This window comes from Anser brachyrhynchus (assembly GCF_964034855.1).
Source record: "Anser brachyrhynchus genome assembly, chromosome: 20".
Lineage (NCBI taxonomy): Eukaryota > Metazoa > Chordata > Aves > Anseriformes > Anatidae > Anser > Anser brachyrhynchus.
This window is the reverse complement of record NC_137713.1, coordinates 5,612,486-5,622,571: the sequence shown is the minus strand read 5'-3', so window position 1 is coordinate 5,622,571 and position 10,086 is coordinate 5,612,486. Positions and strand designations below refer to the sequence as shown.

Below are 10,086 nucleotides of genomic sequence, written 5' to 3'. Positions count from 1 at the left end.
CCCCCCCGGCCCGCCCCCGGCCCGGCTCCGCCCGGAGCCCCCCCCCCCCGGGGAAAGGGAAACCCCCCCCCCCTCCGGGATAGCCCCCAGAGCATCGGGAGGGAAGCGCCCGTGGGAGACCAAAGGGGGGTTTTGGGGATCCCCCCTGAGGACCCCCTGGGGAGGAGTTGGGCCCCACGGGGGTGTAAGTGCCCCGGGGGGGCTGGGGCTCAGTGCCCTCCAAGACAAGAGGGACCCCAGCAAGTAAGGGCTGCCCCCCTCCCAGCTGAACCCCGTAACGGGCACCAGGAGTGGCTTTGGGCTAAATAGCCCATAGGACAGGACCCCAGAGGTCTTTTAGGATAAATACCCTCTAAGACAGGACCCCAGAGGTGCTTTGGGCTAAATACCCTATAAACCAGGACGCAGACACCCCCCCCCCCAAATAAAGAGCTAGGCAGAGCCCCACGCCAGCCCCCTGCACGCCAGGGGGGTTCTTTATTTGTACATCAGCTCGCTCTGAACACGGCGCAGGACCAGGGGGTGCATGCAGGGAGCCCCCTCTCTCCCCCACCTCCGGTCTCAGGAAGAGGGGTGCAAGCAGCACCCTCGAGTGGAGGGCACAGGGCCCTGACCCAGAGCATCTCCCACCCCAAAAGCAGCCGTTCTTCCCACTCCTGCATCCGGGCCCTCAGTCCTGCCGGGCCAAGGCCTGGCTCTGCGCGCGCCACGGGGCCACGGCAGCGCGCTCCACGAGGTAGGGACAGCCCCAGCCCCGAGGCAGGGCACCGCGGGGTCGGGCTCAGTCCATTTTGGTGGGCTCCTTCTTGCGCTGCCTGGCCTCCCGCAGGATCTTGGCCAGGGAGAGGAGGATGGGAACGGCCATGGGTAAGAAGAGGGGGATGTAGATGGCGAACTTCTGGTCGTCGGGGAAGTAGAGGAGATGGAGGAGGGACGGGTCGAAGAAGGCCCGCTCCGAGGAGGTGACGGCTTCCTTGCTGGCCTGGAAAGCGGAGCGCAGGCGGCCCTCAGCCAGCTCCGCCATGGCGTCCTGCACCGAGGCCACCGCGCGGTATACCTGCGTGGGAGCAGCACAGACGGTCAGTCCCTGGCCCCAGAGGACCAGGACACGAGGCCTGGGACCACAGATAAACATCTGGGGACCTCGGTCAGGCCCCAGGCCCAGGCAGCACCCCACACCTCCACACAGGGACAGCAACTCCTGGCCCCCTCCGCTCCCCGGGGTACCCCAGCCCTACCTCAGAGGCGACGTCGTCTTTGATAACGATGTTACTGATCTGATCCAGCAGCTGGGCCAGCGAGGTCAAGGTGGTGGCCACGGTGGCGATGTTCTCCACCGTGTGGGCCCAGAGCAAGCGGTCCAGCTCCCAGTCGGCCAGCCCCTCGTTGCCTGGGCTCTCTACCTGGAACTCGGGGGGCAGCTCCTCCCGAGATATCCCAAAGAGTAACCTGGGAGCAGAGGGAGAAGGTCCCAGACCGTGTCACGAGCCCGCAATCCTGCCCGCGCTCCCTGCTCTTCCCCCTCTGGTGCATTCAGTCCCGACAGGGCTCAGCCCACACCTGGCGGCCTCCCACAAGACCAACCTCCCACATCAGGAGAGGCAACAGGGAGCAGGGCTGGTCGGTGATCAGCAACAAGGCCACAAAAAGCCATTCTCAGCCCCCCAGACGAGCCGCTGGGCTCTGGCACAGCTTGCTTCGTCCCCACCAATGTGCACGTGGATCAGGAGAGCACAGAGGTCTGGGTGGGGAAGAGCGCATCCTCACCGGAGCTGGGCCAGGAAAACCTCCATCACTCGCACCATGTCCACGTCCACATGCAGCGGGAGGGAGGCTTGGGGGGAAGCGGGGGCTTCAATGTTGTAAATCTGCAGGAAAGCACGTCAGCGAGGCACGCCTGGGGCAGTGCCACCAGCACTTGCTGCAGATGGGGAGCCTGAGCCCTGCCAGAACCAGGGCCCCGTACCATGATGCCGCCCCAGCGGGGGCTGTGGAAGGCATTGGTGGGCACTGGGGCTCCGTCCTTGTCCTGGATGTAGAGCGGGGAGTGGGAGCGCTCCGGCATGTACAGCAAGAAGTTCAGCACGGGGTAGAGCGAGGCAGCGCTGGAGCCTAAAGCGGGACTGAGTCAAAAAACTCCCCTGGCCCACAGGGATGGGTAAGAGAGCCCAGCCCTGCTTCTCCTTAAGCAGCAAGCCCCGAGCAGAGCGCCCAGCCTGGCGGGTCTCAGCCCCACTCCCGTCAGGGCTGGCAGCTCACGGTGCTGCGGGGAGGGAAAGGTGAGGGTGTAGGCACGGCTGCCCCAAACCCAGCAGAGCCCGATCCTGTGAGAGTGGGGCTGGGAGCTCACCCAGCCGGGCCTCCACGGGGTTGATGACGTGCGGGAGGCTGTGAGCACTCAGGAGGAAGCTGGAGGACTCCTTGTCAAAGCGCGGCGTCACCCCGAGCACGGCGTAGTACAGGATCTGCAGGGAGTTGACACAGGTGCTGCTGGCAGAGAAGCGTGTCCCAGGGCACCCGGCAAGGCCGCGGCCGGGCTCTCCCCATCGCCTCTCCCAGCCCTCACCTGCGAATCAACTGAGAAGTTGGCCACCACGCTCAGCTTGTCCAGGACGGGCTGCACGTAGCGGTTGACGGCACCCTCGATGTCCCAGTCCACATCGTGGGACTTGGGGTCAGGGTTCAGCAGGCTGAAGGTGATCTCGTACCCTGCGGAGCACCCAGGCCCCGTGAGGCACCGGCACGGCCACGGCCACCCTTTTGTGATGCCAAAACCAGGCAAGTGGCCACGACGGAGCTCCCAGGAGCCGCAGGACCTGAGCCCCTTCTCCCTGGCCCTCCTCAACATGGGGCCACAGTCTGGTGGCCCAGCACGCAGTGACCACAGCATGGACCCCATCCCCCAGCAACCAGCAAGGGGAAAGGGAAAACCCTGGGGGCCTGTCACCCCAGAAGACATCCCGAGATGCTGCAGGGACACCAAGAACAGCGTCTTCCCCCCCCCCCCCAAGAGCCAGCTGGCCTTCCCAAAGGGCAGGGGGCTGGGGCGCACGTCCGTACCCAGGCTGGATTTCAAGTGCCGCCGGGCGTCGGGGCCGAGCTGGCCATCGGGGACGCGGTCTGCGAGGGCGGCAGCGATGGAGCTGGCCGTGAAGGACATGACCCGCGTGAGCTGCTGGAGGCGGGCACGGAGGGCGGCCAGACCCTGCCCGGCCCTCACCAGGGCGCTGCGGTGCTTCCCCATGTAGACGTTGGTGCCCTGGGGAAGGCGTGGTGGTGAGGGCCGGGAGCGGGGCTGGCTCTGCCAACGCGCCAAAAAGCCCGGTGCCACCCACAACAGCTCGGGGAGGGAGCTCTGCCCCACAGGGCACCTTCAAGGGACACAGCCCCACAAACCTCCCCGATCCCAGCGCTCCCTGTTTCTCCCTGGGGTTTTGCAGGCCTTTTTTGCGAGGTCACCTGCATCTCTGCGTCCCTGTACGGCAGAGAGCGTGGAGAACCAGGGCTTTCCTCCACGCCAACCTGCCCCAGAGCCGCAGCATCCCACAGGGGCAGCAGGAGCACAGGGACGGGCACCGCAGGGTGCTCCTACCTGAGGCAGCAGAGAAGAGCTTTCAGGGACCACGTACACGGTCAGAGAGCCCGGCGAGGCATCCTGCAGCGCGTGCAGAGCGGCATCGGCCTCTGAGGAAGACAGAACCGTTAGCAGGACTGGGAGTTTTGCTCCGTTCCCCATCCCATAGGGCAGCGAAACCATTTTCTGCTAAGCCACCCTCAGAACAAGAAACCTGCTCCTGCACGGGCAGCAGAGCTTGGCTGAGGCCCCCAAAGGACGGAGAAGCACCGTACGTGGTGCTAGGAGCCACGTGCAGCCCCTGATCCCTCACCCCACTACCTCGTGCAGCCCCCCCAATCCCTCACCCCACTACCTCGTGGGGTAGCTGCACCCAGCGCCGCCGCCTCCCTGGCCGTGATGCTGCGGTAGACCTCCTCGTAGCGGGCCGCCACGTCGGTTCTTGCTGTTGGGGAAAAAAATAACCGAAAATGAGGAAAAAAATCGCGTGAACCTCCAGGCCCACAGCGCTCCTGAGAGCCGGGCCGGGGGCAACGCCGGCCGGTGGGGGTCTTACAGCCGACGGGAACCGGCTCCTCCCGCACGTCCCGGTACGGCAGCTGCCTCGGCAGGTCGGCGGGCACCGAGCCCGGGGTGAAGACCACAGAGACGGGGACGGCGAGCTGGAACTGGGCACCGGGTGTCACCGGGGGGGATACCGGGGACCACCGGGGGGATACTGGGGGGGCCACCGGGGACCACCGGGAGGGCTACCGGGGGGGATACCAGGACGAATACCATGGGCCCCAATGGAAGACCACCGGGGGGAACACCGAGAGACACTGGAAGGATACCGGGGACCACCGGGGGGCCACCGAGGGGATACCGGGTACCACCAGGAGGGCTACCGGGGGGGATACCATGAGGAATACCGTGTGCCCCAATGGAGGACCACCGGGAGACACTAGAAGGATACCGGGGACCACCGAGGAGGATACCGGGGGGATACCGAGGACCACCAGGGGCCACCTGGGAATACCGGGGGAGCACCGGGCAGCCTCCCCCCGGGCCCGCACCCGCCCCCCTCCTCACCGGCAGCCGGCCCAGGGCTGCGATCCCCGCGTAGGGCAGCGCGGCCCGGTACGTCTCGGTCGTCCTCCACCAGAGCGGCAGCCCCAGCAGCACGGCGATGGCGGCGAAGCACAGCGCGGCCCGGCGGCCCCGGGAGCGCTCTGCGGGGACAGCGCTCAGAGCCCGAACCGGGCCCCGGGGGGCGGCTCCGGGGGGCTCCGGGCCGCGCCCTGCCCCCGCCCGCCTCTCCCGGTACCTGCTTCGTCCGCCGCCGCCGCCGCGGCCGCCGCCATCTTCTCTGCTCGGTACAACCGGGGGGGCGGGGCCTGAGCCCGGCCCAGCCAGTCAAAGGGCTCACCTCCCTCAAGACAGCCAATAGGCGCGGGGATGAGGCCAGACGGGCGTGCGGCGGAGCCAATCGGCGAGCAAGGAGGCGGGACTCGGGAGCTAGGTGCTGCTTGGGTGGGCCATGGGTGCTGGGGGGGGGCGATGGGTGCTGAGGGGGGGCATGGGTGCTGGGGGGGGAATGGGTGCTGAGGGGGGGCATGGGTGCTGGGGGGGGAATGGGTGCTGAGGGGGAGGTAATGGGTGCTGAGAGGGGGCCATGGGTGCTGAGGGGGGCCATGGGTGCTGAGGGGGGCCATGGGTGCTGAGGGGAGTTATGGGTGCTGGGGGGGGCTACGGGTGCTGAGGGGGGCTATGGGTGCTGAGGGGGGGCAATGGGTGCTGAGGGGGGGCAATGGGTGCTGAGGGAGGGGAATGGGTGCTGGGGGGGCTACAGGTGCTGAAGGGGGGCCATGGGTGCTGAGGGGGCTACAGGTGCTGAAGGGGGGCGATGGGTGCTGAGGGGGGCAATGGGTGCTGAGGGGGAGGTAATGGGTGCTGAGGGGGGGCCATGGGTGCTGAGGGGGGCTATGAGTGCTGAGGGAGGGCAATGGGTGCTGGGGGGGGCTACAGGTGCTGAGGGGGGCGATGCCCACCCATGGGCACCCCCCCTGAGCCGAAACGGGGGAACGGGGCTGGGAACGGGCACATGGTGGCTCCACACCCCCCCCCCACCCCAGCCCCAATCCAGGCTGAGACCGGGCACAGCTCACGGCAGCGATGGCAGCGAGGAGGAGGAGGCGTCGCGGCGCTGTCTCTACCGTTTATTCGTTGTTTAGGCTATTTGGTACACGGGGTGCACACGACAACACGACACACGCGGCCCCGAGGGCGGCACTGCGAAGAAGCTACGGCGGGGCAGGGGCACCCCCAGGCCTCCCCTCCTGCCCCCCCACGCGGCCGGGGGCTCCCCAAACCCTTGGCCTGGCCTGGCCGGAGCCCCCCCCCAAGCCATGGACAGCTGAGCCAGGCCTCCCCTTCATCCGCGTGGGGCCGCCGTCCCCGACCCGCCTGGCGGCTTCCCCTGGGTGGCTGGGGTGGAAGCGGGGTGTGAGCAGTGGCGGGGGGTCCGGGGGCAGGGGGGGCCGGCAGGGCCCGGCGGAGGCTCAGTACGCGTGGTTGGCCACGTAGAGGGACTGCCCGGCGGCCCCCGAGTCGTCCCCGCTGCCCTCGTACTTGCCCAGCGCAGCCAGCCCGTTCACCTGTGGGGAGAGGAAGCGTCAGCCTACGGGGACATGGCCCTCTGTGTGCCCCAATCCCATGGGGACATGGCCCTGCTGTGCCCCATCCCACACAGACATGGCCTTCGTGTGCCCCATCCCACTGGGTACAACCCTCGTGTTCCCCATCACCACATGGGACGCGGCTTTTGGCATCCCCCTTCCCACAGGGAAGGTTCCTGCAGGAACCTGGCTCTTGGCATCCCCCATTCCCCTATGGGGACGCAGCCCTCACTGCCCCCTGTCCCATATGGAGACAGCCATCAGTGTGCCCCTAATGGGGACGTGGTCCTCGGCATCCCCCCTGCTGTGGGGCACAGCCCTCGGTGTCTCCTGTCAGCCTGTGGGACATGGCCCTTGGTGTCCTCCATCACCCTACAGGAACATGACTCTTGGTGTTCCCCATCCCAAGGGCACAGTCATCAGCATCCCCTTCCCATGGGGACATGGCCCTCGGTGTCCCCCACCACCCACAGGGACACAGCTTTTAGGATCCCCTCCCACGGGGGCCGTCCCCATCACCTCTGCGCGCTTGACAAACTCCTCAGTGGCGGCGGTGGCGTTGTCCTTCTGCCCGCGCCAGGCGCTGAGCGCCGACGCCTGCAGCGCCCGCCCGTAGGAGAAGGTGAGGGCCCACGGCCGCACCAGCGGGCACGTGTTGATGGCGTTGAGGTTGATGGAGGCCTCCTCCTCACTCTGCCCCCCGGACAGGAAGGTGACACCTGCAGAGAGCAGGGATATGGCACCAAGGGGACCACACGGCATCCCCCTGCCATGATTTCCACCATTTCCACCACGTGCTGGTGGCGGTACCTGGCACGGCCGGGGGCACGGTGCGGCGCAGGGCGGTGACGGTGGCCATGGCGATCTCCTCGGGGCTGTACTTGGTGGGGCAGGAGTGGCCGGGGGTCACCATGTTGGGCTTCAGCAGGGTCCCCTCCAGGTAGACGTGGTGGTCGCTCAGCGCCTTGTAGACGGCTGCCAGCACCTGGGGACAGGCAGCGGGGAGTCCCACGGCACGGCACGGCGTGGCACGGTGCCCGCCCTGCCGCCCGCCCCGCTGCTCACCTTCTCCGTCACGTACTGGCACCGTTTGAGGTCGTGGTCACCGTCGGGCAGGATCTCCGGCTCCACGATGGGCACGATGCCGTTCTGCAAACACCCGGGAGATGCCATCACGAGGATGCCCTTGGGCATTGCTCCAGCCCCGTGGCAACGTGGGGCAGTGCCTAGACTTGGGGGGTGATGCCCAGCCCCAGGTTCAATGTCCACCCTTACAGGTGATGCCCAGCCCAGTGGGGTTATGCCCAGCCTAGGAGCAACAATTCTTGGCCCCGTGGGCAATGTCCAAGCCTGTGGGGTGATGCCCAGCTCCACGTGGTGATGCCTGGCCCCGTGTGGTGGTGTCTAGCCCCAGAGAGCGATGCCCAGCCCCATGGGTGACACCTGGCCCCACAAGAGATGCCCACCCCCTGGGCTAACGTCTTGTCCTAAATGCCGAGAACCATCCCCATGAGATGTTACCTAGCCTCTGGGTTGATTCCCAGCCCTGAGGGTCAATGCCTGGCTCCATGGGGTGACACCCGCCCCACAGGTCAACAAACAGCCAACAGGGCAATACCCATCCCTACAGGGCAACACCCAGGCCCTGCAGTAACACCGAGCTCCATGGATCCGTGCCCGTTGCTGTGGGGCAATACCTGGCCTCGTGAGTCAGTGCCCATCCCACGGGCCAATGCCTGTCCTGTGGGACGACGGCCAGCCCCGTGGGGCCGTGCCCAGCCGCAACCCCATACCTGCTGGCAGATGCTGGCATAGCGGGCCAGGACGTTGGCGTTCTCCATGATGGCGAGGGCAGAGGGGGTGTTGTCGCTGATTTTCAGCACGCAGCGCCACTTGGCGAAGTCGGCCCCGTCCTTCTTGTACTGGGCACAGCGCTCCGACAGCCCGTCCAGACCTGCCGGGCAGCGTGTCAGCCCCGTGGCCCCCCCCAACCTCGCACCCTCACCCCCCAACCTGCTGCACCTACCCTGCGTGGTGGTCTCCCCATCCGTCCCGGCCAGCGGCACGACGCCTTTGTCCACCTACGGAGGGAAAGGGAAGGTAGGGCTGAGCCCCACCAGCACCCCACAAGTACTCTGAGCACCCCCAAACCCATCGGACGCCCCCCGCACCTTGATGCCCACAACGATGCCCTTATCTTTGATCATCTGGACGAAGGGGGTGCCGTCGTCCGCCTTCTGGTACATGGTCTCGTGGAAGAAGATGACGCCCCCGATGCACTTCTTCACCCGGCTGTCGGCGCTGAAGAGGATCTGGCGGTACAGCCGGCGGTTCTCCTCCGTGTTCTCCACCCCGATCTGGTTGAGGCGCTTCGCCATGCTCCCTGCGGGCACCCGAGGCACCGTCAGCCCCGGCACAGCGGGGACGTGGGGAAGGGACGGATCCCTCCCCACCCTCCCCACCGCCGCCCGTGCACCGACCTACGGACTCATCGGCGGCCAAAATGCCCTTGCCCGGGGCCACGATGCGCAGCGCGATGTCCGACAGCTCCTTCTTCTGCTCGGCCGTCAGCGCGGGGTATTGATGCGTCATGGTGGTGGTGCCTGCCGGCGGACGAGGGCTGAGTCACGCGCCGCCGCCACGGCCCCCCCCCCGGCCGCCACGCGCCAGCACCCTGCGGGGACCGGGGACCTCCCCGGGACCCCCATCCGAGGGGCGTACGGCCCTACCGGTGCCGGGGGAGGCCGCGTGGCGTAAGCGGGACCTCGTGGAGGATGCCGGGGAGCTCCCAGCCATTTTGGTGCCTGCTCGCCCGCCCCCAGCCCAGCCATCTTGAGGGAGAGCAGCTCCGGGGGGGGGCCGGGGCAGGACCCCCGGGGGGGCACCCGGGGATGGAGATACCGCGGGGCTGGGGCTAGCCCGGGCCGGGGGTGCGTGGGGATGGGGCTACCCGGCGGTGGGGGAGCAGGAAAGGCTCCAGACGCTGCGCTGCCCCGGGTGTGGGCTGGGGGCGCCCCGGGATGGGGCCCCCCCGAGACGGGGCTGGCCCCGGGATGGGGACGGGGACACCGCCACCGTGGGAACGGCGAGCAGCCCCCGGGCCGGTCCCCACCGGGCTGCACAGAGGCTGCTCCGGTCCGGGGGGTGCCCCCAGGCTCCCCTCAGCCCCCCCCATACCCATACTCTGCCCCGGAGTCCCCCCCCCACCCCCCCCAAAAAAAAAAAAAACCCTACCCACCCCACGGGCTCCGCGGTCCCGGCGGCTCCGCACGGGGCTGCCGTCGGGGCTGCCGATCCCACCGGCTGCATCCCTTCCAGCCCCCCCCCCCCCCCGGCTCCCCATTTCCCCGTTCCCGGACCCCCCCCCCCCCCCCCAAAGGTTACCGTGCAGGGCCGGTGGCGGCGGCGGGCGCAGACTGCGGGCTGAGCGCTCCGGCCCCGCGGTAAATGGGGCTGCGGTGCCGCAGAGCTACGTGACCGGCGGGGCGGGCCCGGCGGGCGGCACCCGGTAAGACCGGCCCCCAGCAACCCCCCCCCCCAACCCGCCCCGCCTTCCTCCCCCCCCCCCCGCCACCGCAGCCGAGACACCGGAGCCCCCCCCCGCCCCGAACCCCGCTCCCCCCCCCCCCCCCCTCCGGTGCCGCCGCGCGCTGCTGTCGGGGACCCCGCGGTGCCAGCCTGGAGTTGGGGACCCCCCCCGTCTGTGCCGCCCCCTTTGTGCCGGGGGGGGGGAGCCCGCCGCGTGCCCCCCCCCCTTTGGGACGGGGAGCCAGCCGTGCCACCCCCTTGTCACTTCCTGCTGGGTGCGGGGAAGTGACAAAGCACATCACCCAGAGCCAGCCTCTGCTGCTGTTA

The 10,086-nt window shown here is 68.5% G+C and overlaps 2 protein-coding genes across 2 annotated transcripts; both read right to left on the bottom strand.

Annotated features, from left to right (window-relative positions):
- Positions 1 to 443: 443 nt before the first annotated feature.
- Positions 444 to 4,997, bottom strand: PIGS (phosphatidylinositol glycan anchor biosynthesis class S). The gene is made up of 12 exons (XM_080563376.1): positions 4,881 to 4,997; positions 4,646 to 4,785; positions 4,131 to 4,242; positions 3,930 to 4,019; positions 3,593 to 3,684; positions 3,061 to 3,259; positions 2,567 to 2,709; positions 2,351 to 2,465; positions 1,967 to 2,112; positions 1,768 to 1,868; positions 1,239 to 1,449; positions 444 to 1,057 (listed from the first exon to the last, which is right to left on the bottom strand). The coding sequence occupies exons 1-12, from the start codon at positions 4,915 to 4,917 to the stop codon at positions 782 to 784; spliced, it is 1,662 nt and encodes a 553-aa protein (XP_080419502.1). The 5' UTR covers positions 4,918 to 4,997; the 3' UTR covers positions 444 to 781.
- Positions 4,998 to 5,755: 758 nt separating this feature from the next.
- On the bottom strand, positions 5,756 to 9,793 carry ALDOC (aldolase, fructose-bisphosphate C). Its single transcript, XM_080563206.1, has 9 exons — positions 9,616 to 9,793; positions 8,712 to 8,834; positions 8,403 to 8,614; positions 8,258 to 8,312; positions 8,025 to 8,185; positions 7,297 to 7,380; positions 7,042 to 7,216; positions 6,751 to 6,950; positions 5,756 to 6,210 (listed from the first exon to the last, which is right to left on the bottom strand). Exons 2-9 carry the CDS (start codon positions 8,821 to 8,823, stop codon positions 6,115 to 6,117), a joined length of 1,095 nt encoding a protein of 364 aa, XP_080419332.1. The 5' UTR covers positions 8,824 to 8,834; positions 9,616 to 9,793; the 3' UTR covers positions 5,756 to 6,114.
- Positions 9,794 to 10,086: the final 293 nt, after the last annotated feature.

Coding starts and splice junctions, on each gene's coding strand:
- ALDOC (XM_080563206.1), bottom strand. CDS start 8,823: ATGACGCATCAATACCCCGCGCTGACGGCCGAGCAGAAGAAGGAGCTG. Junction 8,313..8,402: donor GCATCGTTGTGGGCATCAAG/GTGCGGGGGGCG, acceptor TTCCCTCCGTAG/GTGGACAAAGGCGTCGTGCC. Junction 6,211..6,750: donor AGTTTGTCAAGCGCGCAGAG/GTGATGGGGACG, acceptor CTCTCCCCACAG/GTGAACGGGCTGGCTGCGCT.
- PIGS (XM_080563376.1), bottom strand. CDS start 4,917: ATGGCGGCGGCCGCGGCGGCGGCGGCGGACGAAGCAG. Junction 4,243..4,645: donor CAGCCCTGGGCCGGCTGCCG/GTGAGGAGGGGG, acceptor CCCGGTGCCCAG/TTCCAGCTCGCCGTCCCCGT. Junction 2,466..2,566: donor ACTTCTCAGTTGATTCGCAG/GTGAGGGCTGGG, acceptor AACTCCCTGCAG/ATCCTGTACTACGCCGTGCT.